This window comes from Alligator mississippiensis, chromosome 11, assembly GCF_030867095.1.
Source record: "Alligator mississippiensis isolate rAllMis1 chromosome 11, rAllMis1, whole genome shotgun sequence".
In the NCBI taxonomy this organism is placed as follows: Eukaryota; Metazoa; Chordata; order Crocodylia; family Alligatoridae; genus Alligator; species Alligator mississippiensis.
The window spans coordinates 56,427,469-56,451,118 of NC_081834.1; the positions used below are offsets into that span (position 1 = coordinate 56,427,469).

Genomic DNA, 23,650 nt, shown 5'->3' on the forward strand with positions numbered 1-23,650 from the left:
CATGTCTCCATTTGCTTGTCCATCCCTCCATCTCTTTTGCTACCTCCCCTCCCATCATCTCACCATCACACCCAACCACATCCCAGATCCCAACCCAACCCACAGCTGAGTGACTCTCCACAATCTGGCCCCTACCCTGTGCACTCACCAGAGTTCTCAGTTCCATGGGGCAGGTCAGGCAGCTTCATGCGAGCACGGTTGGGCTCCTGGTACTCAGTCTCCCCAGACTGGATGCGTTCATAGCGGCTGGAATGGCGCTGGGAGCCCATTGTGTTGTTGATGACAATGGTGTCGCCAGGCACAGAAAGATGAACCGTCAGGTCATCATCAGAGATTCGTCGCTGAGCCTGCAGAGGATTCCAGAGAGATCATACTAGCACTGACTGTCATGTCCACCCCTAGGAGAGTTGGGAAGGATCCAAGAAGTCCTGACACCAGCACCATCTAACCCATGGGCTTCCAACAACCCATCCAGAACCAGAAGAGAACCCATGCATCTTGCTCCCAGCTCCTCCCTTCTTTAGCCCACAAAACTGCACTACCCTCCCAGAGCAGAGAGAAACCAGGAATGCCAGCACCTTTCACCCCTTAAGATATACAAGAACCTCTATCAGCAGCAAGGATCTCCCATTCCCACCCCAAAGCCTCTTCCCCCTCTGCCATCCCCTCTCACTTACTTTTCCCAGGATTTTTTTCCAGTATTGCCTCCAGAGGATGAGGAAGATGACGACCAGTAGGAGCAGGATGATGGCCACCAAGCAGCCAATCAGGATGGACGTGTTGCTGTTGTCATCCTTTGCAACTGGCTGGCTAGTTTTGGGGTTCCCCTGGACCTCCAGGTCTGAAATGGACAGAGAAACAGTGCTGAACTGGAGGCAGCCTCTCAGTGGGCATTAGGGAATTAGGCCATGTCCACTTCTTCCCTTGCCCTGTCCTATTCTGTGACTTACCCTGGCGGGTGAGGTTGGAGGTGGGTCTTGGTTCCCCATGCAATGTGGAGCCCAGGTCCTCCTGGACAGAGGGGGCTGCAGCCCCCCTACCTGAGGGTTGAGGAGGGACCACTGGGGGCCAACGGCTTGTTCCAGTGAGAGATGGGTCCTCTACCACTTCTGGGGAAAGAGCAGAAGTGGGTGAACGGACACTTAAATGCCTAATCTCTTGGAATAACAAATTAACCACCTAATGAGCTTCTTCGTGAACCAGAGAGAGAAAGAACAAGCTAGTCAGCTAATGAGCAAAGGAAATAACTAATTCCCTACTGAGAGAGATAACAAATGGAAGAGGTGGCAAAAGATTTAATATGCAAAGAATGAACAAATCCATTATGGAAGGAACTAATGAATGAACCTATTAATGAGCTAACTCATGAATTAATGACCTAACTAATGAACAAAGGACTAAGAAAAGAAAGAACTGATGAAAGAGACCAATCAATCCTCCAGCCAGTCAATGAAGTAACCAGCCAACCACTCATCAAAGGATACAGCACCCCAACTCCAAAACCAATCACACATCTAGTCACCCAACCAACTAATAACCATCTACTCTATCTATTAACCATGCAACCAACCAACAAACTAACATCTCAGGTGTCCAAACCTTCAATGAACCTACCAAAGAAACATATTAACCATACAACTGAGCAACCAATCATGCAACCACCAAGAAAAGACTCTTCTGCACTAACCAACCAATGAAAAAGCCAACCATCCATAATGAGTGAATGAATGTATAGGAGAATTAGCATATTTACTCACATACCCCACACACTTTTCCTCAAAATTTAGCCTTTCAAAATTGGGGGGGAGGGGGGTCTCTTTTAAGCAGGGAGACGGGTATTGTTTTTGATTCTTGCTCCACCCAAAGTTTCAAACCAGCTTCCCAACAGCAGCATGGCATTTCTATTCAGGTAGTGATGAGGGGGTCAATTGATGTAATGGCTCATTGCTCTTCACTCCACAACCATCTATTCTATGTAATGGTCCTTATATTCCACAAATCCAGTTAACCTTTCTTCCTGAAATTTTACTGTCTGCTAGCTCCTCTTGGTCTCTGTTGTATTCCTGTCACATCCCTGCAGACTGTTTCTAGGCCTTTGTAAAACTGCAGACCCACCCACACAGATCAGTTTTTAGCAGCAGCTACAGTTTCAGGGTTTGGTTGAGCAGGACATGGAGGATGAGCGAGCTAAAGGTAAAACTCTGTTCCTGCTCTATTTAGCCATAACTCTGGAAAAATCTTTTTTGCTTCTTTCTGTATTTCCCAAAAACAAGGTGCCTGTCTTACTTGGTGATGTACAGCCGGTTTAACTACTAATGAGTAAAAAAAGAGCTAATGAGCACAAGAAGAAAAACTAAACAAAACCTAAGGTACAACAAACGAATTAATAAACCAAGGAGTCCTGAAAGAACAAATGAAAATTCCAGCCAATGAGCTAATAAATTAATGAATGAAGTAACAAACTTTTAAAGCCAATGAAAGTCCGGGAACATGAAGAAGATAGAACAGGGACAGGCAGTTACTTCAGCTGGAGGGCCACTTAATGAGTTTTGGTGAGTTGTTGCGGGCTCAGTTGCTACACAACACTTCACAGGAGTGGACGCAGGTAGTTTTATGGTGACAAGGGATGTTGGGACTGGGGAGGGCATCCAAGGGACCTCACCTGAGAGGAAAGCAATTTCACTGAAGAGCATCCACTCATTGGAGAAGTAGAAATGGCACTGCAGGAAATGCCCCAGGCGTCCCTCCAAGGGCACGGTGACAGAGCGGGCACTGGGGTCCTTGACATCCACTGCCAGCAGGTGAGTCACCAGTTCAGGATCCCAGGCAGTTTCAAGGTTCTGCTTGAACCTACAGTCCACCTGACGGAAAATGCTCACGCCCCGCGTGTGCATGTTATTGCAGTGGACCTGCAGAACAAGGAGAGAGGGAAGTTGATACCACCACTCCCTGTCCCCAGAGAGCTATACAGGACAATTATCATATTTACACACATAGCATTCACACCTTCCCCCCAAAATTTAGCCTCCCAAAACTGGGGTGGGTTTCTTAAGCAGGGAAATTGCTACTACTTTTGGCCAAAACAGACATAGCCCACTTTGATTCCTGTTCCACTCAAAGTTTCAAACCAACTTCCCAGCAATAGCAGTGGTATTTCTATTCAGGCATCACCTAGGGAGTCAATTGATGTAATGGCTCATTGTTCTTCATAGATGTTAACAACTGTTTCTTCTATATACTGGTCTTAATGTTTCACTAATCAAGCTAACCTTTTTCCCTGCAATTCCTAGGGCCCCCTATGCTGATACCTTCATGTAGGTGAAGGTCCGGAGACAGTCAAACTCAAACTCCATCTCCACATAGCCCATAGAGAAGGAGTCGTTCTTCCACCCGATGTAGTCATAGCCTGGCCAGACCCGCAGCTCCTTGGTCCGAGTGAAATCATCCAGTCCCACCACACCATCTGCCAGTTGCCCAAGGCCCCCAAACTGAAGCCTGTAAGGGGGAGAGAGGCAGCACCATGAAGAGAGGCCACCAGCACCCAGTTTGGACACCACATGGGGCAGCTTTTCAAACATGGGGTGTGGGGGGGAGGATGGGCTCAGACACTTCTGTTCTAGCACCACTGAAAGGAGTTGGGAAGCACTGGGATGGGGTAAAAACACAGGTGCTGGAACCCACCAGATAAGCTGAGGGGTGCATCCTATTCATGCATCTAGCCATAGGTCTGCCCATCCATCCATTCATCCCTCCACCTATTCCTCTTCAAATCTGACTGTTCATTCATCTATCAGTTCATCTTTGCATGCATCCCTTTGTATCCTTTTACTCAGATCTTAAGGTCCATCTATGAAGCTGTTCATCCTTTTATCAAAAGATTTCCTTCTCCACTCATCTGTCCACCCCTGGTCACATGGAACTATAGATTCATAGATGTTAGGGTCGGAAGGGACCTCAATAGGTCATCGAGTCCAACCCCCTGCATAAGCAGGAAAGAGTGCTGGGTCTAGATGACCCCAGCTAGATACTCATCTAACCTCCTCTTGAAGACCCCCAGGGAAGGGGAGAGCACCACCTCCCTTGGGAGCCCATTCCAGACCTTGGCCACTCGAACTGTGAAGAAGTTCTTCCTAATGTCCAGTCTAAATCTGCTCTCTGCTAGCTTGTGGCCATTGTTTCTTGTAACCCCCGGGGACGCCTTGGTGAATAAATACTCACCAATTCCCTTCTGTGCCCCTGTGATGAACTTAAAGGCAGCCACAAGGTCGCCTCTCAACCTTCTCTTGCGGAGGCTGAAAAGGTCCAGTTTCTCTAGTCTCTCCTCGTAGGGCTTGGTCTGCAGGCCCTTGACCATACGAGTTGCCCTTCTCTGGACCCTCTCCAGGTTTTCCGCATCCTTCTTGAAGTGTGGCGCCCAGAATTGCACGCAGTACTCCAACTGCAGTCTGACCAGCGCCCGATAAAGGGGAAGTATCACCTCCCTGGACCTATTCGTCATGCATCTGCTGATGCACGATAAAGTGCCATTGGCTTTTCTGATGGCTTCGTCACACTGCCGGCTCATGTTCATCTTGGAGTCCACTAGGACTCCAAGATCCCTTTCCACCTCTGTGCCACCCAGCAGGTCATTCCCTAGGCTGTAGGTGTGCTGGACATTTTTCCTTCCTAGGTGCAGCACTTTGCATTTCTCCTTGTTGAACTGCATCCTGTTGTTTTCTGCCCACTTGTCCAACCTATCCAGGTCTGCTTGTAGTTGTTCCCTGCCCTCCGGTGGGTCCACTTCTCCCCATAGCTTTGTGTCATCTGCAAACTTGGACAGAGTACATTTGACTCCCTCGTCCAAGTCACTGATGAAGACATTAAAGAGTATCGGTCCAAGGACCGAGCCCTGCGGGACCCCACTGCCCACACCCTTCCAGGTCGAGACCGACCCATCCACCACGACTCTTTGGGTGCGACCCTCTAGCCAATTTGCCACCCACCGGACTGTGTAGTCATCCACGTCACAGCCTCTTAACTTGTTCACCAGTATGGGGTGGGATACCGTATCGAAGGCCTTCCTGAAGTCTAAGTATACGACATCCACCCCTCCTCCTGTGTCCAGGCATTTCGTAACCTGGTCATAGAAGGAGACTAGATTGGTCAGGCACGATCTGCCCGCCACAAACCCGTGCTGGTTTCCCCTCAGCATAATTTGCCCAGCCGGGCTCTCACAAATGTGAGCCTTGATAATTTTTTCAAAGACTTTACCAAGGATGGAGTTGAGACTGACTGGCCTATAGTTGCCCGGGTTCTCCTTCCTCCCCTTCTTGAAAATGGGGACCACGTTAGCCCTTTTCCAGTCCTCCGGGACTTGGCCCGTGCACCACGAGCGTTCGAATATTCCTGCCAGTGGCTCTGCAATGATGTCGGCCAGTGCCTTCAGTGCTATACATTCATAGGATCAGAGAAAAGTAGGGCTGGACGGGACCTTGTGAGGTCATCTAGTCCAACCCGCTGCAGGATCATCCCTGAGTGAGCCATTCCCACCCAGTGTCCATCCAAACTGCTCTTGAAAACTGACAGAGGTAGATTCCTCAACCTCTCCTGGCAGCCTCTTCCATTGCATGACTGCCCTTAGTCAGAAAGTTCCTCCTCGTCTCCATCTTATATCTTCTGCTGTAGCTTGAGGCCATAGCTTCTAGTCCTGTCCCCTACAGCTACAAAGAGAATCCCATTTCTATCCTCTGTCATTGCCCTTCATGTCTTCGAAGTCTGTTATAAAATCCCGCCTCAGTCTTCTCTTCTCCAGACTAAATAATCATAATTCTTTCAGCCTTTCCTCATAAGTCACATTCCCCAGGGCTCTAATCATTTTGGCCACTATTCACTGGACTCTTTCCAATCTTTCCAGAACTCCCTTGAAGTGTGTAGCTCAAAACTGGGCACAGGACTCCAGATAAGGCCTCACTACTGCATAATAGAGCAGAAGAAGCGTCTGCCATCTGTCCACTGATCTTCACATCCATCCATCCATCCATCCATCCATCCATCCATCCCTTCAGCTATCTCTTTATCCATCCTGCATCAGATCTCCCTTCCATTTATCTGTGTGTTCATCTTCAGGTCTGTTTGTCCATCCATACACTCTGTCCATCCATTTTCCCATCCATTCATTGCTGCATCTACCTGACGGTTGGGGGCAGGCGTGAAGAAGCATGGCACTAGCAGAGCTTCTTTTAATTGGGTCAAGTAGGCACCAACAGGGTGGTGAGATGGGGCACTGTAGAGCGGGTAGAGGAGGGTGGGATGGGGGGTTGAGGAAGGGAGCCAGCATGGGGCCACTGAGTGGGAGCTAGGGAGTGGGGGCCAGCACTCACTTACTTGCTGATGCTGAGGCCATCGTAGGTGGAGTCATTGAGGTAAACAGGCTCTGGCTGGAGAGGCATAACTTGTCCCATGGGGGCGGTGTAGGACTGCAGTCCGTCTGCAGGGGGAGACAGGGAACAATGCCCCTGAGTTCCCAGGATGGGAGGCAGTAGGGCAGAGAGGAGGAGAGGTAGTGAGCACCCCAGAACCAGCTGGGGACTGAGGGGCATAGCAGGGGGGAAGGGGATGCCTCACTCTAGCTCCTCACCCCACCAAAAGTGGATATACAGCCCCATGCACAGGAAAGAGCAGGTGGGGATGGGTGTATGAGGGGACACTCACCCCGCCAGAGGCAGCCATACAGTTCCACACGCAGGCAGACGCTCATAACACGGTCTGCACGGGGATAGAAGCGGATGTAGCGGGCAATGATGGGTGGCCCAAGATCCTTCAGCACCACCTCATTTGTGTTAACGTTCCCAGAGATCACCTGGACAGGCAGTGAGGGGTTAACTGCATTGCAGGGCAGTGCCCTGCCCACCATTCTGGCTCCACCCCTCAAAAGGATATTTGCCTCACTCTCATAACATCATGGCCTTGTGATCTATCACATCACAGCTTGACATCATGTGACGCTCAATGTCTCCTTGCCCACCCGAGCTGACATCACTGTTGCCTGCTTGAGACATTATCAGTGCCTGTCCTGACATAATTTCCCTCTTGCTGCAACTTCACAGAGCCAGTGACACATAGCCCATGTGCTGATGGCAGCATGCTCATGGGATGTGATGTCATAAGTAGGTGGATGATGATGTCAAAAGGCTGTGATGTCCACAGGAGCAGCTGCAACATCACAGGGAGCCATGACATTTCACGGGGCTTGAAGGCCATCATGATGTCAGCAGGGGGCTTTGATATCTCATGGCCTAGTGACATCAGAAACTGCTATGTCACTGGTCCCATTGGAACCTCCTTTCCCTTCCACAGCTCCCATGACCCGCCCCCCCCATTCCCCTGCCCCTCCCACTCAGCCCCTCCCCGCCCCGTACAGTGACCCCACCTCTCTGGTACCTCATTGCCCCAGCGGTCACGCCAGGTCAGCCAACGGCGCCGGTCACGACTGTAATGGAGGCGGTAGGCCCGGGCAAACTCCTTGCCGTGCCCACCGGCGTGGCGGCCCTGGGTGCCCACTAACGTCAGGAAGTGCAGGCGCCGGAGGTCAACTTCCAGGAACTCAGCATCGTTGGGGTAGACTGGTCCCGCTGGGCACCAGGCCCCATCCCCGTCACTTGTATCCAGCCTGAGCACATGTGAGATAGAGAGGAAGGAGAGGAGATATCTCATGTGAGAGAGTTACCCAGGGCACTACAATGGAGCTTCCCAGGAAAACCAGGGCTGGTTTGTTTTTGTAGGGTCCCCTTTAAAATCAGAGGGCTATTCTATAGCAGCAAAGTCCCTTGGGAAACCAGAGGGCCAGTCTGTGAGTGGAGGATCAAAGGCGTTTGTTACGGTCTCCATAAGTACCAAGTTTGCTATGGCAGGGTTTCTTATGAGAACCAGGGCCAAGCTATTACCATATTTTCTCGTGTACACATCCTTTCTCCCCTCAGATCAAGTCACCTCAAATGGTGTTGTGTGTCTTAAGCAAGAAATCTGATTTTTCCCCCTGGTCTGGAATAGAAACAGGGGGGGATCCAGTGGGAGTCCAGTGGTGCAGTTGTACCCCCTTTCATTCCTGCTCCACTCAAACTTTATTACCAACTGCCTGAGTTGGGCAGTGGCATTTCTATCCAGGCTGCGTGGGTCATATGGGAGTGTATAAAGAATGGGTGATATCTAAACCAACTGGTTGTAACCTTCAGGTGGAGCAGGAAGCAAAGTGGGTGCAACTGTAACATTGCACCTCCCCTGGATCTGCCTTTGCTGGGGTCTGCTGTAAAAAATGAGGCCCCATGTGAGACCATCATTTATGGCTGGGTCTCCATAAGCCCTGGGGCTGGTTTGTGATGCTAGGCTCTCTACCTAAAGTCCAGGCCAACCCTGCATTTTGCCTCCACCCCACTGTTATTGTACAGTTTCCCATAAAAACTGGACTGGGCTTGTTTATAGCCACATCCTGGCCTACTCTGGGGCTCTGAGGAGGCTGGCAAAGGGATGGAGGGGGGGGAGGGAGGGGCCCTCACCAGCTGTGCTCTGGGGTGGGGGTTTCAGCGATGGAAGTCTGGGGCTAACAGGGCTTAGTCCTCACAAATGCAGGACAGTGGTAGCAGAGGGTAGGCCCGCAGGGCAGCCCGGGCGCAGGCTCTGGGCGGCTGCAGTGGGGTGGGGCGGGGAGGGAAAGGAGCACGCACAGACTCAGACAGGCAGCCAGGATTGCAGCCTGGTATGTGAATCACTGCCCAGCATGGCAGGCATGTCTTAGTCTGTGAAGGGGAAGGGACTTGGATGTGTGTGTAGCGGGGAGGAGATTGAAGTTCCCATGGTGAGGGAGGGAGTGGGGCAGGGTCAGGGACTGGGGCAAATGGGGCCTTGAGGAGGGGGCAACTCATCGGATGGGGGCAACTCTTGCCACTGCACACACCCCAGGGGAGGCACGGGGGCATGTGCCCCCGGATTTGTGTGTGGGACGGAGAAGGGCTGCTGCTGAGGGCTGGGGCTTTGCACCCCACTGCCGCTGCCCTGGGTGCCCCACAATGCCACGTGACTGCCACTGCTGGGCAGGCATGGAAAGTGGTGCAGCCTGATGGCAGAAGGTACATGGAACAAGGTACATCATGCAGCTCTGGACGCAGTGGCAGTGGGGTGCAGAGCCCCAGCCTGCACCAGCAGTCCAACTCTGCCCTGAACACAAATCTGGGGGGCACATGCCCCCATGCCTCCCCTGGGGTGTGAGCAGTGGCGAGAGCCCCCCCATGCTCCTGGAGGAGCCACTGGGGCTCTGACCGTCTGATGAGCCACCATGGGCAACTGGTGCCTCTTGAGTCGGGGGGACACGTGCCCCCCCTGACACCAGTCAGCGACCTGGGGGTGGGTGTCCTCCATGGCCGATCTCACTGACCAGGGGGCAGTCCCCCCGGTGGCTGATCTCACAAAAAAGTGGCTGCGCCACTTCCGGAAGTCCCGTGGCCACTTCTGGAAGTGGTGCAGCCGCTTTTGCTGGCGGCCCCGCTCCCTGGCCTGTGCTCACAGGGGGGCACCGGCAAATAAATAGAGAGTACAGCCTGACAAAGGGTGCACCAGAACTCTCAGCGGGTGCACGTGCACCCACATGCACCCCCTACAAATCACCACTGTGAGCCACCCTGTCCTCAGGGCCCCATTCGCCCTAGCCTCTACCCCTGTCCCACTCCCTCCCTCACCGTAGGGACCCCTGCCCCTCCCTCACTGTGGGGGCCTTGATCCCCACCCCCTCCCACCCCTTCCTGCCCCTTCTCCTCCACAGATTTACCTGCTGTGTGTGTGTGTGTGTGTGTGTGTGTGTGTGTGTGTGTGTTTGTACACAGCACCCCCAAATAATATTTTCTCCCTCCACCTATGGGTTTCAGGGATAGGAGGGGGGTACCTCACCGGCTGTACTTGGCGGCAGTGGAGTCTGACCAGGAGCTGGAGGCTGACAGGTCCTTGTCGGGGATCGTGCGGTCCTGCATACCCAGCGCATAGCGGCACTTGGCTGGTGGAGGGGGTGGGAGAAGAGTGAGAGAGAGAGAGAGAATAAGGAGCAGCCCCTTGGCATCCCTTATTTGCATTCTCCCCCTACCCCCCAGATCCCACCCAGCCTCTAGAGACCCCAACCAGGCTCTTGGCATCCTCTATGGTTTACTTGGCCCCTATAGCTCCCCACAAATCCCACCTAGTCCCTAGAGACCTCATTCAACATTTACTCACTCCTACATAGCCCACCTGGCTCTTGTAGATTCTACCCAGCCACTATAGATCTTATCCATCTCTTATTCACTTCCATATGGCCCACTCAGGCTGTATAGATCCTATCCAGCCCTTACAGACTCCAGCCACCCATTATTCAATCCCACATGGCTCTTCCAGCTTTGATAGGCCCCTATAGATCCCAGCCGGCTCCTACAGATCTTATCCATCCCTTATGCACTGCCATATGGATCCCTCATCCTCCTATAGACTCTACCCATCCTGTGTTCATTCTACTACAGCCCTTCTAGAGACCTAGGTATCTTATCCATCTCCTACATATCCCCTTATAGTCCATCCTGCCTCTATAGAACCATACATCTACTATAGTTTCCTCTGCCCCACACCCAGATTCTCCTATAGTCCATCTTAACCTTCTTCTGACCTCCCCCCAACATTTCCTTATAGCTCAGAAAGGTCCTGTTGAAGTATCAAGCCCCTCTAAGCCCTATACAGAGACATTCTGTATATGTATCTGTATACAGGGAATAAATATGGGGAGACCCCACGTGTATCCCTCCCCCACCCTATATATTCCCCTATAGCCCACTGGGCCTCATTGATCCCTTATATATCCCACCTGCTCCATACAGATTCCCCTAGCACCCACATGGCCCCTAGACAACCCATATGCACCCCATCTATTCCCTACAGAGTTCTATAGCCTACCTGGGCCTTATGGATCCCGTATGTATCTCATCCACGCACCCTCTATAGATTCTCCTGCAGACCACCTGGGCTGCACTGATCCCTTATGTGTTCCACCCACCACTACAGATTTCCCAATAGTCCCACTTGGCCCCTATACATCCCAATATGTATCTTACCCATCTCCTGAAGATTCCCCTATAGCCCACCCAGCCTCATTGATCCCACATGTATCACATCCACCCCTTATAGATCTCTCTATAGCCCCCTAGGCCTAATTGATCCCATATGTATCCCCCCCATATGTACTCTCTTGGAGCCCACATGGTGTCTAGACAACCCATATTTAGCCCTCCCACTTCCTATCGAGTTCTATAGCCTACCCCAGCCTCATGGATCCTGTATATATCTCATCCACCCCTACAGATTCCCCTTTATCTCACCTGGCCCCTACCCCTTATGTATCCCACCCATCCTCTACAGATTCCCCTATAACCCACCTGACCCCAAGAGATCCCATACAAATCCCACCAACCCCCTAAAGATCCCCCATCTCCCACCTCCCCTCTGGTCCTCTACACTACGCTTGTTTCCCTGTACTTCCTCTAAACCCTCTCCCACCACCCACCAGCCCATATACATCCCCTATGGCCCCTGGTAGGTGTGAGGCTGCAGACAGTATAGGGGTGATCTTGGGTCCAGACACCAGGAGGCGCTAGCCCCACACTCTCCAGCCAGGCTGGGATCAGGCCCCCAGATGCCCATGCATGTATAAGTGTGTGTGCATATACACACGTATATGAAGTGTATCTGGTTGCATGCTAGCACATGCAAAGCATGTTCACTTATAGTCCCATGTGGTGGCATGTACTGGGTCCTGTATCCTGCCTGTCTTAGTGTGTTTGGCAGGGCACGTTGGCTTGTGTAAAGCATGTTCATGTGTGCTTACATCAGGGGTGGGCAAAAAACAGCCCAGGGGCTGGATGCAGCCATTCTATCCGGCCCTCAATGGTTTGCCAAAACTCAGTAAGCGGCCCTCCACCCAAAATAATTGCCTGCCCCTGGCTTACCTGTATGTGTGGAGTGGGCACTGTGCCTGTTTTAGCCTTCTTGACAATGTGTGTACATGTGCTCGCATGTTTACATGTGCTCGCATGTTCACATTTGCTCACATGTGTGTTGGCATGTGCAGACTGGGCCTGTGTGGATATGAGTGTGTGTGCATGTGCAAGGCATGCTCATACATGCTTACATATGCTAGCATGTGAGGGGGCATGCACAGTCCCTGTCTTAGCATGCTTGATGAGGCCTGTGTGTGTATGTGTGCATGTGTGCACATACAAAGCATATTCTCCTGTGCTCACCTATACAAGGTATGAACTATGTCTGTCTTAGCATGCTTGAGGGGGCCTATGTGCACACATGTATGTGTTAGTATGTACAAAGCATGTTCTTCTGTCCTCATGCATGCATTAGCATGTGCAGAGTGGGCATCATGTCTATCTTAGCCTGTGTGGGTACCAAGCCCAGGCTCTCACACCAGGCCATGTGCATCCCACATATTTGTGTGGCTGAGGCTCGGGAAAGGGAGTCTGTGAGGTGCGTGTGTAAATGTGCGCATGTGCACACACACACGTGTGTGTGTGTGGGGGGGTGCCAAGCTGAGCTGAGCTAAGGATCTCTCCCACCTTCCCAAGCAGGTAACCCAGGCTCACCAAGGTCGAAATGCCCCTCCAGCTCCGCAGTTCCAACAGATGCCAAGAGCAGGGAGCAAAGAATTATGGGGACCATCACGCCCCCAGGGGTCCTGGCTCCTCCTGCCAGGTTAGGCCAGCAAGGGTGTCTTCATGCCTAGAAACAGAAGAGAGAGGAGGTGAAGAGTGGAGCAGTGAGCACAGACAGCTTACACGGTACCAGGTGTGACCAGCTATGGGGTATGGCAGGCAGAAAACAGCCATATAGAACAACCCAGTATCTGTATGGGTCATGTAGTATGGAGATGCAGCCAGTTCTGGGGTGTGGCAGGCAGAAAAGAACCATATAGAACAGGCCCAGCTACTGCCTTGGTTACCTAGCACTGAGATGCAGCCAGCTCTGGAGAGAGGAAGGCAGAAAACAGCTGCGTAGAGTGGCCCAGCAGCTGCATGGCCCACAAAGCACATGAATGCAGCCAACTCTGGGATGTGGCTGGCAGAAAAGAGCCATGTAGGATGGCCTGACACCTAGAAAGGATGCGACCAGCTCTGGGGCAGGGCAGGGGAAGGCGAGGACTGGGATATCCTGCCTCCTCCCCATGCCAGGGACATTCCCCCAGGCTGGGTATTCCGGACACGTGAGTAGCCGCATTCCCAGCTGAGGCATCACAGCTTCCTGCCATTGTCACGGCTTCCCCCTGGGGACAGCTGGAAGGGACACATGGTGACCACATTCCCGAAACACACACGCCCACGGTCCCACATGCTCCCTGTACAAACACACAGCCTGTGCACGCTGCCTTTGGCACACACACATACCACACTGCACATGCACACTGTATGTAACATAGATCCAGCATACAGAAGGCAACGTGTGTGCACTGCATTACACAAGTATGTGCTTGCCTTCTGCAGTACACACATCTCAACACACACTGTGTGTACAAGCAGCTTTACCCACACACACACACACACACACACTACATGCATGTGCTACATTACACCCACATGTTCAGGCATACTGCGTTACACACAGAGCTGAATGTACAACTGGCCTAACAACCCCCCCCCCCATGCATGGGTATATTCCCTTATGTACCCACATACTCTGTGTGTATGTATGAACATATGTATACATGTAGATAGGCATGTACACACATACAAACACACAGACTGCATGGATTCAGTTTTATGCACTCACAGATGCACAAACACATATATGCATATGCTGCATGTGTACACTGCATCACACACACACGTACACTGTATGGATCTGTTACATTACACACAAGCTGCAGTACATAGTCACATACATGATGCATTACACATGCACACTGCATGGATATACCACCTGACATCCCCCACAGGCACATTCACATGCACTGCATGTACACATTATACGATACATACACATACACACACATGCTATGCATTGCACGCGCACACACACACACACACACAAACACAAACACGGAGCAGGTGCTCTCTGCATTTAATACACAGCTATGCACACACCCCACGCTACATGTGCATACTGTATTTAACATACATACATCATGCTACATGTACACACAGCATTACATTGTGTCACATTACACACAGGTGCACATGTGCATTACACACACACCTGCAGCAGGTACACACAACCTTATATACCCACACACAAGTGTACACATGCACACACATGCAGCATGTACACATGGTATTTAATACACACAGCATGCTGCATATGTACACTGTACTGGACATATATACACCATGCAGACTACATGCACATACTGCATTACACACAAACTGCATGGATATACTGCCTCAGACTCCCACAGACTTACACTCACACATGCTGTCTATATACACATACACACAGGCAAGCGAAATGTATACACTGCATTTAACATGTGCACATGCACACACATACCACACTGCATGTGCACACTGTATTTAACATACATACATAGTGGATGCTACATACATATATATAGGCAGTCCTTGGACTTACGACACAATTGGTTCCTTAAAATTGCATCTTAAGTCAAAACGTTGTAACTCAAAACCGATTTTCCCACAGGAAACAATGTTATAAATGGGGGACTGGTTCTTGAACCAAGGCATGATACCCTATTTTCACCAAAAATAACCCAGGATTTTGTACTGAATCAATTAGAGATGAGTAATATAGCTACATTCACGTATTCGTATTGTAAATAGCAATCAAATTGATTTGGAAGGACTTCTTTGAGGTGACTTTGCTGGACTTTTTGAAGGGCTCTTGACTGGCGTCTTCTCAGGAGTCTTGGCTGCAGGTTTTTCTGGAGTCTTGTCTGCTTTCTTACAGAAAGTGTCCAAGGAAGTTTGGACAGATGATCTGCAGGGAGGTGGGCCATGCAGTGAACTTGTTCGCTGGTGTCGCGTCGGATCAAGCGTGGTAAAGTCGAAACTGACATCAGAAAGTTGAACCAGGGTGTCAATTTATAAATGTTGTAAGCGCAAAATGTAATTTGAAATGTGGTAAGTCGAGGACTGCCTGTATACTGTATTGCATACACACACAGAATGCATGTGCTACACCGCACACAGGTACACGCTGCAGTACACATACACACATGCACACACCACGTGGATTCACTGCTTTACACACCCACACATACACATACGTGAAGCATGTACATGTTGCGTTTACCACAGAGACAGACACGCACTCCACACTTGGGCAGACCATGGGACATACATACAGCATGCATGTGGCATGTACACCCAGCATTACACACACACACACTCAAACAGCATGACCCTCCCTGTAGCCCAGCAGCGCCCTTCACTCCCATCCTGCAGTCTCTGCTACCCAGTGCTGCCAGGCCCAGCTGGACTCCCCCTCTGCCCCCCTCCATGCAGTGGTGGGGGGGTGTGGGCACCCGCAGCCCAGCTGGCCCCACAATGCACGGCTGGAATGTCCCTCCTGGCAGCTGCTTTTATGGCAGCCGGGTAAACAGCAGCTGACAGGCTGGGGGTGAGGAGGGGGTGCCAGCTTGGGTCTGGGGGCAGGGGGATGGGCAGGGGGCTGTGAGTTGGGACTGAGGTGCTGGGATGTGGGCAAGGGACACCGCCACCCCCTCCAGGCCCTTCTCAATACTCCCACAAACCTGGGCTCCTTGAGGGAGGCACATTGGGCTGGGGAGCCAGCCACACCACCCTCCTTCACTCTGGGGGGCAAACATGGGGCAGCAGGTTGGGAGTGAGGGGCACCAGCAGAACAGGGGGCTGCAGGCAGGGTGGGGGGTATGGGGCTGGCACCCGCCTAGGGCCGTCTGACATTCCCGGCTCATAGCTGGGATTCCAGGCCTGGGCGCTCTGCTCCATGTGCTGCTTCTCTCCCAGCTCCCGGGGGCCTCTGGGTCGCCCAGAGCCAAATACCAGCAGGGCACTGTGGGGGCAGCACAGCTGCTGAGCTGTGGGTCTGGAGTGAGAGGCACCCGCAGGGCCGGGTATGCATATGCATGTGTAGCCAAGTGTGTGCATGTGTGTGTATGTGTGCAAGTGAGTGTCTGAGAGTGATTGTGCCTGTCAGTAAGAATGTGCATGTGAGCGAGAGTGTCTGAGAGAGTCTGTGTGTATAAGTGTAAGCATGTGTATGCATGCCTGTGTGTTGGAGTGTGTGCATGCGGTGTGTACAGGTGTACATGTGAGTGAGAGGGTCTGAAAGTGAGTGTGCATGTGTGTGTGAGCATGAGAGTGTATATGTGTGAGATTGTGCACATGAGTGTGAGAATGTGAGCTTCTGAGTGTGTGCATGCCTATGAGTGACAGCGCTTGAGAGTGAGTGAGTGTGTGAGGGAGTGTATGTCTGAGTGAAAGTTTGAGTGAGAGTGTGTGAGCATGAGTGTGTGCATGAGCATGTAAGCATGTCTTTGAGCATGTGTGTGTGTGTGTGTGTGTGTGTGTATGTATGTATGAACTGTGTCTCCCCCTCCCCTAGCTCAGCACCTTGCTGCCCCCAGGGCTCTATGGAGACCCAGCCCAATGGCCTGAGGTGGAACTGGGGGTGGGGGGTGGCTTGGTGCACACCCCCCCTGCATAAACACAGTTATATACACACACACATACATGCACATGCAGATTCTTGTATACACATACACACACACACACACACACACACACAGAGGCTTGTACGCACCCACACTACTTGATACAAATATTTGATCCCCCATGTATATGCACATGCCCCTTTAAATGAACACACACACCCCCCTTGTGCATAGACATATCCCCTTGTAGACATACAGTTGTACACACACACACAATTGTATAGACACATACAGCCCCTTGGGTACAAACACAGTCCTTTATATAGGCACACGAAGACTTGTACACACACAGTTGTATACACATAAATATATGTACACAAACACACTTGTACACACACACACATACAGGCTTGTATGCACACAAATACCCACACCTCTGCATACACATATCTTTGTACATACATATATATACATACCCTTGTGTATAAACACACCTCTTTGTACACTCACAAACACATGTGCCTTTGTAGGCAGACAACTGTACACACAAAATTGTACATACATACACCCTTGTGTACAAATATGCTCCTTTGAATGTACACATGAAGCCTTGTACACATGATTGCGCGCACACACACACACACACACACACACAGGTTTGTACCTATGGAGTCCCCACACCCTTGCATACGCATATCTTTGTATACACACACACCCTTTGTAGACAAACACACCCCTTTGTACATACACACCTATACCCTTGTACACACATATACATGTACCTTTATATGCACATGATGGTGCACACACAATTGCATATACATATATGTATTCTTTGTATACAAACACATCCCTTTGTACAGGTGCACTCACCCTTGTACACACACATGCACTTGTGCATACACACACCCTCTTGTAGATATGCACACACTCCCCCCTTGTATATAAACACCCGCCTTGTACACAGACACACATACGCGCACACAAACGCACACATACAACCCGATGGTCCATGACCAGCTCCAGCCAACGCCAGCCCCTGGCATATCATTAACCCTCAGCCAAATCCAACCACCTGGCTCTGACTCAGCGCCAGGAGCTGGGACAGACTGAGCCCCAGGGACGGATGGACAGACGGACACACACACCCACACACACAGAGGGAAGACTGCCTGTCTTTCCATAAAATGGGGCAGTGTCTCCCTGCTAATCACACACACATACACACACACACGTTTTCAGACAACTGGGGAAGCATTTCTCTCACACACATCCCCATACATACACAACCACACACATTTCCATACAACAGGGACAGTGTCACCCCCCCCCCCCCCCCCCACTAAGTGAGAAGAAAAACCCAACCTTGAACTTGGAGCTCCCCACTCCCCACTTCAAGGCATCCCAGTCCCTTCCCAGCCCGCAGCCTACATGCCCAGCCCCGTTCTGCCCTTGTGGTGCTGGAGCCAGGCCCTCCTGGATGGATGCTGGATTCAGGGTCAGGCTCTCGCTGGAGACCTGGCCCCGAGAGCTTGCGGGGAGGATCCCCATGCTTCAAAATACAACCAGCACACCCCGCAGCCTGTTGTGAGGAGTGGGACCTGCCTCCTGCATGCCTGGAGCCCTGTGTGGGCCCCAGGGTAAGGCAGGGTGGCGAGACTGGCTCCCCATCCCAATGTGCCTCCTTCAAGGAACCCAGTTTTGTGGGGGTGTTAAGAAGGGCCTGGGGGGGGAGGGCCTGTGTCCTTTGCCCACATCCCCGCCCTCACCTAGGGTATGGGGAGGCTGGGGTTCAGCCTTCCTCAGCCCGAGCAGTCTTAAAGTCCCCACTCCCACCATCCCCATGCCCCAGAGCTCTTGACAGGGCTGGAGGGTGGGGAAGAGCCTTGCTGGAAGTGCGGTCTTCCAGGATGGATGGATGGAGAAAGAGACCTGAAAATGGATGGGTGAAGGGATGAACAGAGGGACAGATAGTTGGATAGCTAGGTTGATGGCTGGAGGCAGAGAGATTAATGACACGAGTTAACAACAGTAGTGCATATGTATACGCGTGTGTGTGTCTGTACGTGTGTTTCTGTGTGCGTGTGTGTACTCAAGAGGCCCCTGACACTCCCAAGGCAACACATACACTCCTCCGCCCCTGAACAATCGTTCAGAGCAGCATTACCCAACCATAGCATTTGCTATGACCATGTTTAGAAGTAATGAGGACTTTGATGGATACTTCAACACTGCAATGGCAAAGTTAGGTGCCTGGACGAGACTTCCAGAAGCACTTGACCCCGGTTGAAACCAAACAGCATCTAGTCCAGCAGTACTCAGCCTTTTAAGACTCAAGGCACTGCACTTAAGACTCAAGGCACTTTTATAAAATGCCAGCTCTTTGCTTTCACTAATTTTTGGCTACAGAAAATACTAGATTCTTCTGGTGCAAAGAGCTCAGAAAGGCCACAACAGGTCAGAATGATTTTGACACTATGGGTTCCTCTCTGAAATCTCTGGGTTTGTCTGGTGAATCCTGTTTGCACACCTAACCATGCTAACATTGCCTGGCAACCTGTGGCACCCTTGGAAGGATCTCCAGGAACCCTGGCTGAGAATCACAGACTCCTAGAGAAGTTGGGTTAGAGGGGACCGCATCTAGCCCAACCCCCTGCCTGAGGCAGGATCACCCCTATCCAAAGCATCTTATATAAATCCATCTTCTAAACTATTCGTAAGACCACTATCAACCCTAACACAACACAAGACATCACACCTGACCCTGCCACAGGGAAAGCAGGGGAACCACAACAGTCAGTGTCTTCCTTCTTTAAAAGGTTGTGACTCAAGAGATCCCAGGTAGGGGTCATGCTCCCTGGTGCAGAGGAAGGCAAAACTTCCCCACAGTCTATTTGACCACGGGGTAAAATTCCTTCCTGATCTCAAATATGGCATCTGGCTAACCCTGAATGGAGAGACAAGACCTTCCAGCCAGGAGCCTCCAGCTTTATTACCCAACAGGAGCTCTAGCACGGCCTAATCAAAATCCCCACCCTTGGCTGCAGCCAACATCCAATGCCTCTGGGGAACAGTTAGAAACACTCTGACACACCTAGCAGAAAGGGGGACAGGGAGGAACTAGCAGAGCCCAGAAGCCTGGGAAATACCCATAGTAAGACATAAGCACACTTACACCTACATCATTCCCAACTAGTGGCTGTCCAACATCTTCTTGAACACCTCCAGTGATGGAAAGTCCATACCTTCCCCAGTCATGTATTCCACTACCTCCCTGCCCTAACAAGTTCTTCCTGAGATCCAATCTAAACCGACTTGGCTGCAACTTCAAGCCTTTGTTGCATGTCCTACTTCCGGCAGCAAGACAGAAAAGGTGGTATGCACTGATCTAGGCCTTGGACTCCCTGGAAAAGTGAGCTTGGAGCCTCCCTCTGCTGCCACAATCTTAAGGGGTAAAAGTACATTTCCAACCCTCTCCTTCACCCCTTTTTGCTTGGGGAAAATTAGTTTCAGACCCTGCTCTAGTGACTCTTTTTTTTTGCTGTAGATGTTTCTTGTTCTCCTCTCTCTTCTTCTTGCTGGCTAAAAATGTGAATTTCAAATCCCGCCCACACACCTCCTGCCTGGGCAAAGGTCGGTTACAAATCCCTGCATATCCTAGCCTTTCAGTTCACATAAATATGTCCCTTGTCTGCATGAAATCATGTTATGTGGATCAAAACTCCTGGCTTGAGTCAAGGGAGTCTGATTTTGTTTCACTTGGAATTTCCCTGCAGTTTATGAAGTCAGGATGGGAGTCCTTATAGCAGTAGTTCTATTCTATTCTATTCTATTCTATTCTATTCTATTCTAATGAAATGTAATGTATTTGGATGCAATGTAATGCAATATACATTGTATCATAATATATCATATGTATTACTTGTAATTTAGTCCATTGCATTTTATTATGGTTTATTATTTAAATTGTGTCATATTATATTGCACTACGCATAGCTAACATATATGATATTTATCTATGATATCATATATTTATTACTTGAAATATTCTATTGTATTGCATTACCAGTATACTGTATTTTATTATATACTGTATCATATAATGTCATATTTATTACTTGTAATCTATTCTATTTTATTACAGTTTATCATTTGAATTGTATCATATTATATTGCATTACCCATCAAACTGTCTGTAGTATTATATTTTATAATATTATAGTACAGTATAGTACATTACACCTTGTATTGTATCATATGTATTACTGGTAATATATTCTATTTTATTATGGTTTAATTGCATTATATATTATATCTATCATATGGTATTCATTACTTGTATTATTATACTATACTATATGATATTATACATTGTATCATATTGTATCATATTTATTACTTGTAATATATTCTATTATAGTATATGATGGGTTATTAATTGACTTGTTTCATATTATTATGTTATGTTATGTTATGTTATGTTATGTTTCTCCGTGATGATGATGATGATGATGGGGGTATATCACTGCAGACTGGTGGGCAGGGCATAGGTTAGATACCAGGACACCTGGGTCCTATCCCTGGCTCTGTGACTGGCTGGGGACAAGTCAGTGTCCCTTGCTTGAAAAGTTCTCCTTGCAAAGCCTTTGTCTTGTCTCTTTAGTTTGAAAATCCACTGGGGCAGGAGCTATGTGGGCAGTGCCCGACACAGAGCGATCCCAATCTCAGCTGGGGCAGAAACTGCCTCTTTGTCTGTGTATGTGTACAGCGCCTGGTGCCACCGGGCCCCAAGTTTAATTAATACCTCTGTATAACTAATAGCATGCTATGTTATTTCTAACATTATTTCTATTGATCCCTGTCTTTATTGTATAGCCCTGGGTGTCACTGCATTAGTTTTAGTAAGACTGCCTTACTTTTTATATGTTGTTTAGTTTACCCAATATATTCGTATTCACACTCCTATTATCATCATTGTTAGCATTAGCATCGTTACTACTACTACAACTTGCAACGCATGCAGTGATTAATGTATTTAACTACCTAACACCCCCCCTCCCCCCGAAGTAGACACCTACCTTTGTTTTGGGAAGTACAAATGAAGCAGGGGGAAAAAAAGAGGGATTTCTTTTCCTTTTAACCAAACCATTACAGTTTCCTAATTCAATTTTCAATTGCTAGTTTCTGGGGGAAAGGTTAGTGGAGTATGTGAATAAATAAGGTGTCATATCAAAACATATATATAATCAAATATATTTTGATTAATAACCTATAATCATGCATCCAATCACATATATGATTTATACGAATAATGCATCCTTGCATATATAGCCAGATGTGCATAGTTTAACAATATGGAGCCATAGATGTGTGTGTGTATGTATATGTGTACATATATATGCGTGTGTATATGTATATATATGTGTGTATTTGTGTGTGTGCATGTTGTATATGTACAAATGTGTGTCTATACGTATCTGGGTGTGTATATGTGTGTTAGTATGCATGTGTATATATATGTGTGTATGTGTACAGGTGTGTATATATATTTGTAAGTGTGTATGTACATATGTCTATATGTGTGTGTTTCTATATGAATATGTGTATATATATGTATGGATACATACATATGTGTCTATATGTATGTGTGTATATATGTATGTGTGTATCTGGAGATATGTGTGTATATGTGTATTTATGATTTATAACAACAATGCTGTTAATATTATTGAAACGTGTTTGTTTTTAATCACAAAGTTTGGTGTGTAATTCTATGATCTCTAGCAAAATTGCCTTAATTCTTATAGTTTCAATAAGGATAATGATGATTCTGATTATTATTTTGATTTATATCCTGCTCTATTCAGAAGGTCTGAGTTACCTACTAATTACTATTACTGTTATTTTGAGTAACTGTGACCATCTAAAATATACAATTAATCACAGCTCTGTGCATATCATTAATATATAACTTAAATACATACTTACATCAGCGTGTGTGTATTAAGAATATATTCTAAGAATGCTAATACTATTATGGAAACATTTTATTATACTGTACTATATTATATTATACATTGCATCATATCATATCATATCATATTCATTACTTGTCATATATTCTATTATATTTATTGTTTGACTGTGTGGGTAATACATGAATCTTTTGCCAAATTGCCTTCATAATTAGTGGTATTCTTGTGTTATCTGCTTTACTGTAATCCACAATAAAAAAAGCAGCAATGCTAACACTAATTTGCATAATTGCTCTGCCTCTGCTATTTATGACCACATTTATCACCTCAAACATCAGAGCAGATATAATTACTTAGCTTTACTCCCTCTAGTGACTAGCTGTTATTTTTATTTTTTTTTATTTTTACCTCTCACAGCAACAGCAGTAGATCTTGCTATTCCCCATTGTTTAAATGTCGAATTGTCCATTGCTGGGTATTAGTTTCTCCTTTTTGCTAATGGCCATGGGGCCTTGGCATTGTGAGGTCTTTCCCATGGTTAATTATCACCCGCTATAATTCTTCGTGTCCATCCAGGCCGAATCACGTTACCTGCTAATGCGATTTCAATGGCCGGGAGTGATCGATTCACTGTTATTATGGTTCACAGGCTGCATAGATGATGAGTCTCACCCGTGTAAACTCGTGGAGCAGCTGGCTGAAGGGGAAGGGTCTCATGGGAGAGCGAGGGGTCGGAGAGAGTGAAGGTTTGAAAGCGGGATGAGGAGGAAACCATTTGGAGACAGCCCCCGAATGGGGCGGGTTAAAAATGGCTCAGGTCAGAGCTTATACCTGGCGCCTGCCGAACCTTTCCGAGACGGCTGCAAACTTCGGTGCCTGGAGCCAGACCTGAAATAGTCCCTGTCGGATTCCAATCTCAGGCCTACGCTGGCCTCGCTGAGATCAAGAAGCCGGGGAGCACCCCAGGGATCACTCTGGGTTTACTCAGAGGTCACCGACTTCAGAATCCAGCCTGTGTCCCTGGGGGTCGCTCTGGATT

At 48.9% G+C, this 23,650-nt stretch overlaps 1 protein-coding gene across 6 annotated transcripts in view; it reads right to left on the reverse strand.

Moving 5' to 3' along the window:
- The window catches only part of DDR1 (discoidin domain receptor tyrosine kinase 1), a 47,570-nt gene that overhangs the window by 23,072 nt on the left and 848 nt on the right, over positions 1-23,650 (reverse strand). For 5 of the 6 annotated variants that reach the window (XR_009455730.1, XM_059715141.1, XM_059715143.1 and 2 more), the window contains 10 exons: positions 12,636-12,771; positions 9,916-10,018; positions 7,420-7,648; positions 6,691-6,838; positions 6,364-6,466; positions 3,309-3,495; positions 2,663-2,909; positions 951-1,109; positions 678-841; positions 149-347 (listed from right to left, as the gene is read on the reverse strand). Coding sequence is in view for 5 of the 6 variants with exons in the window: in XM_059715141.1 (XP_059571124.1) it covers positions 149-347; positions 678-841; positions 951-1,109; positions 2,663-2,909; positions 3,309-3,495; positions 6,364-6,466; positions 6,691-6,838; positions 7,420-7,648; positions 9,916-10,018; positions 12,636-12,711 (1,615 nt within the window). In the remaining variant the exon portion in view is untranslated. Of the gene's footprint in view, positions 1-148; positions 348-677; positions 842-950; positions 1,110-2,662; positions 2,910-3,308; positions 3,496-6,363; positions 6,467-6,690; positions 6,839-7,419; positions 7,649-9,915; positions 10,019-12,635; positions 12,772-23,202; positions 23,395-23,650 lie in introns of those variants that run through there. The other variant, XM_059715142.1, reaches the window with a different exon arrangement.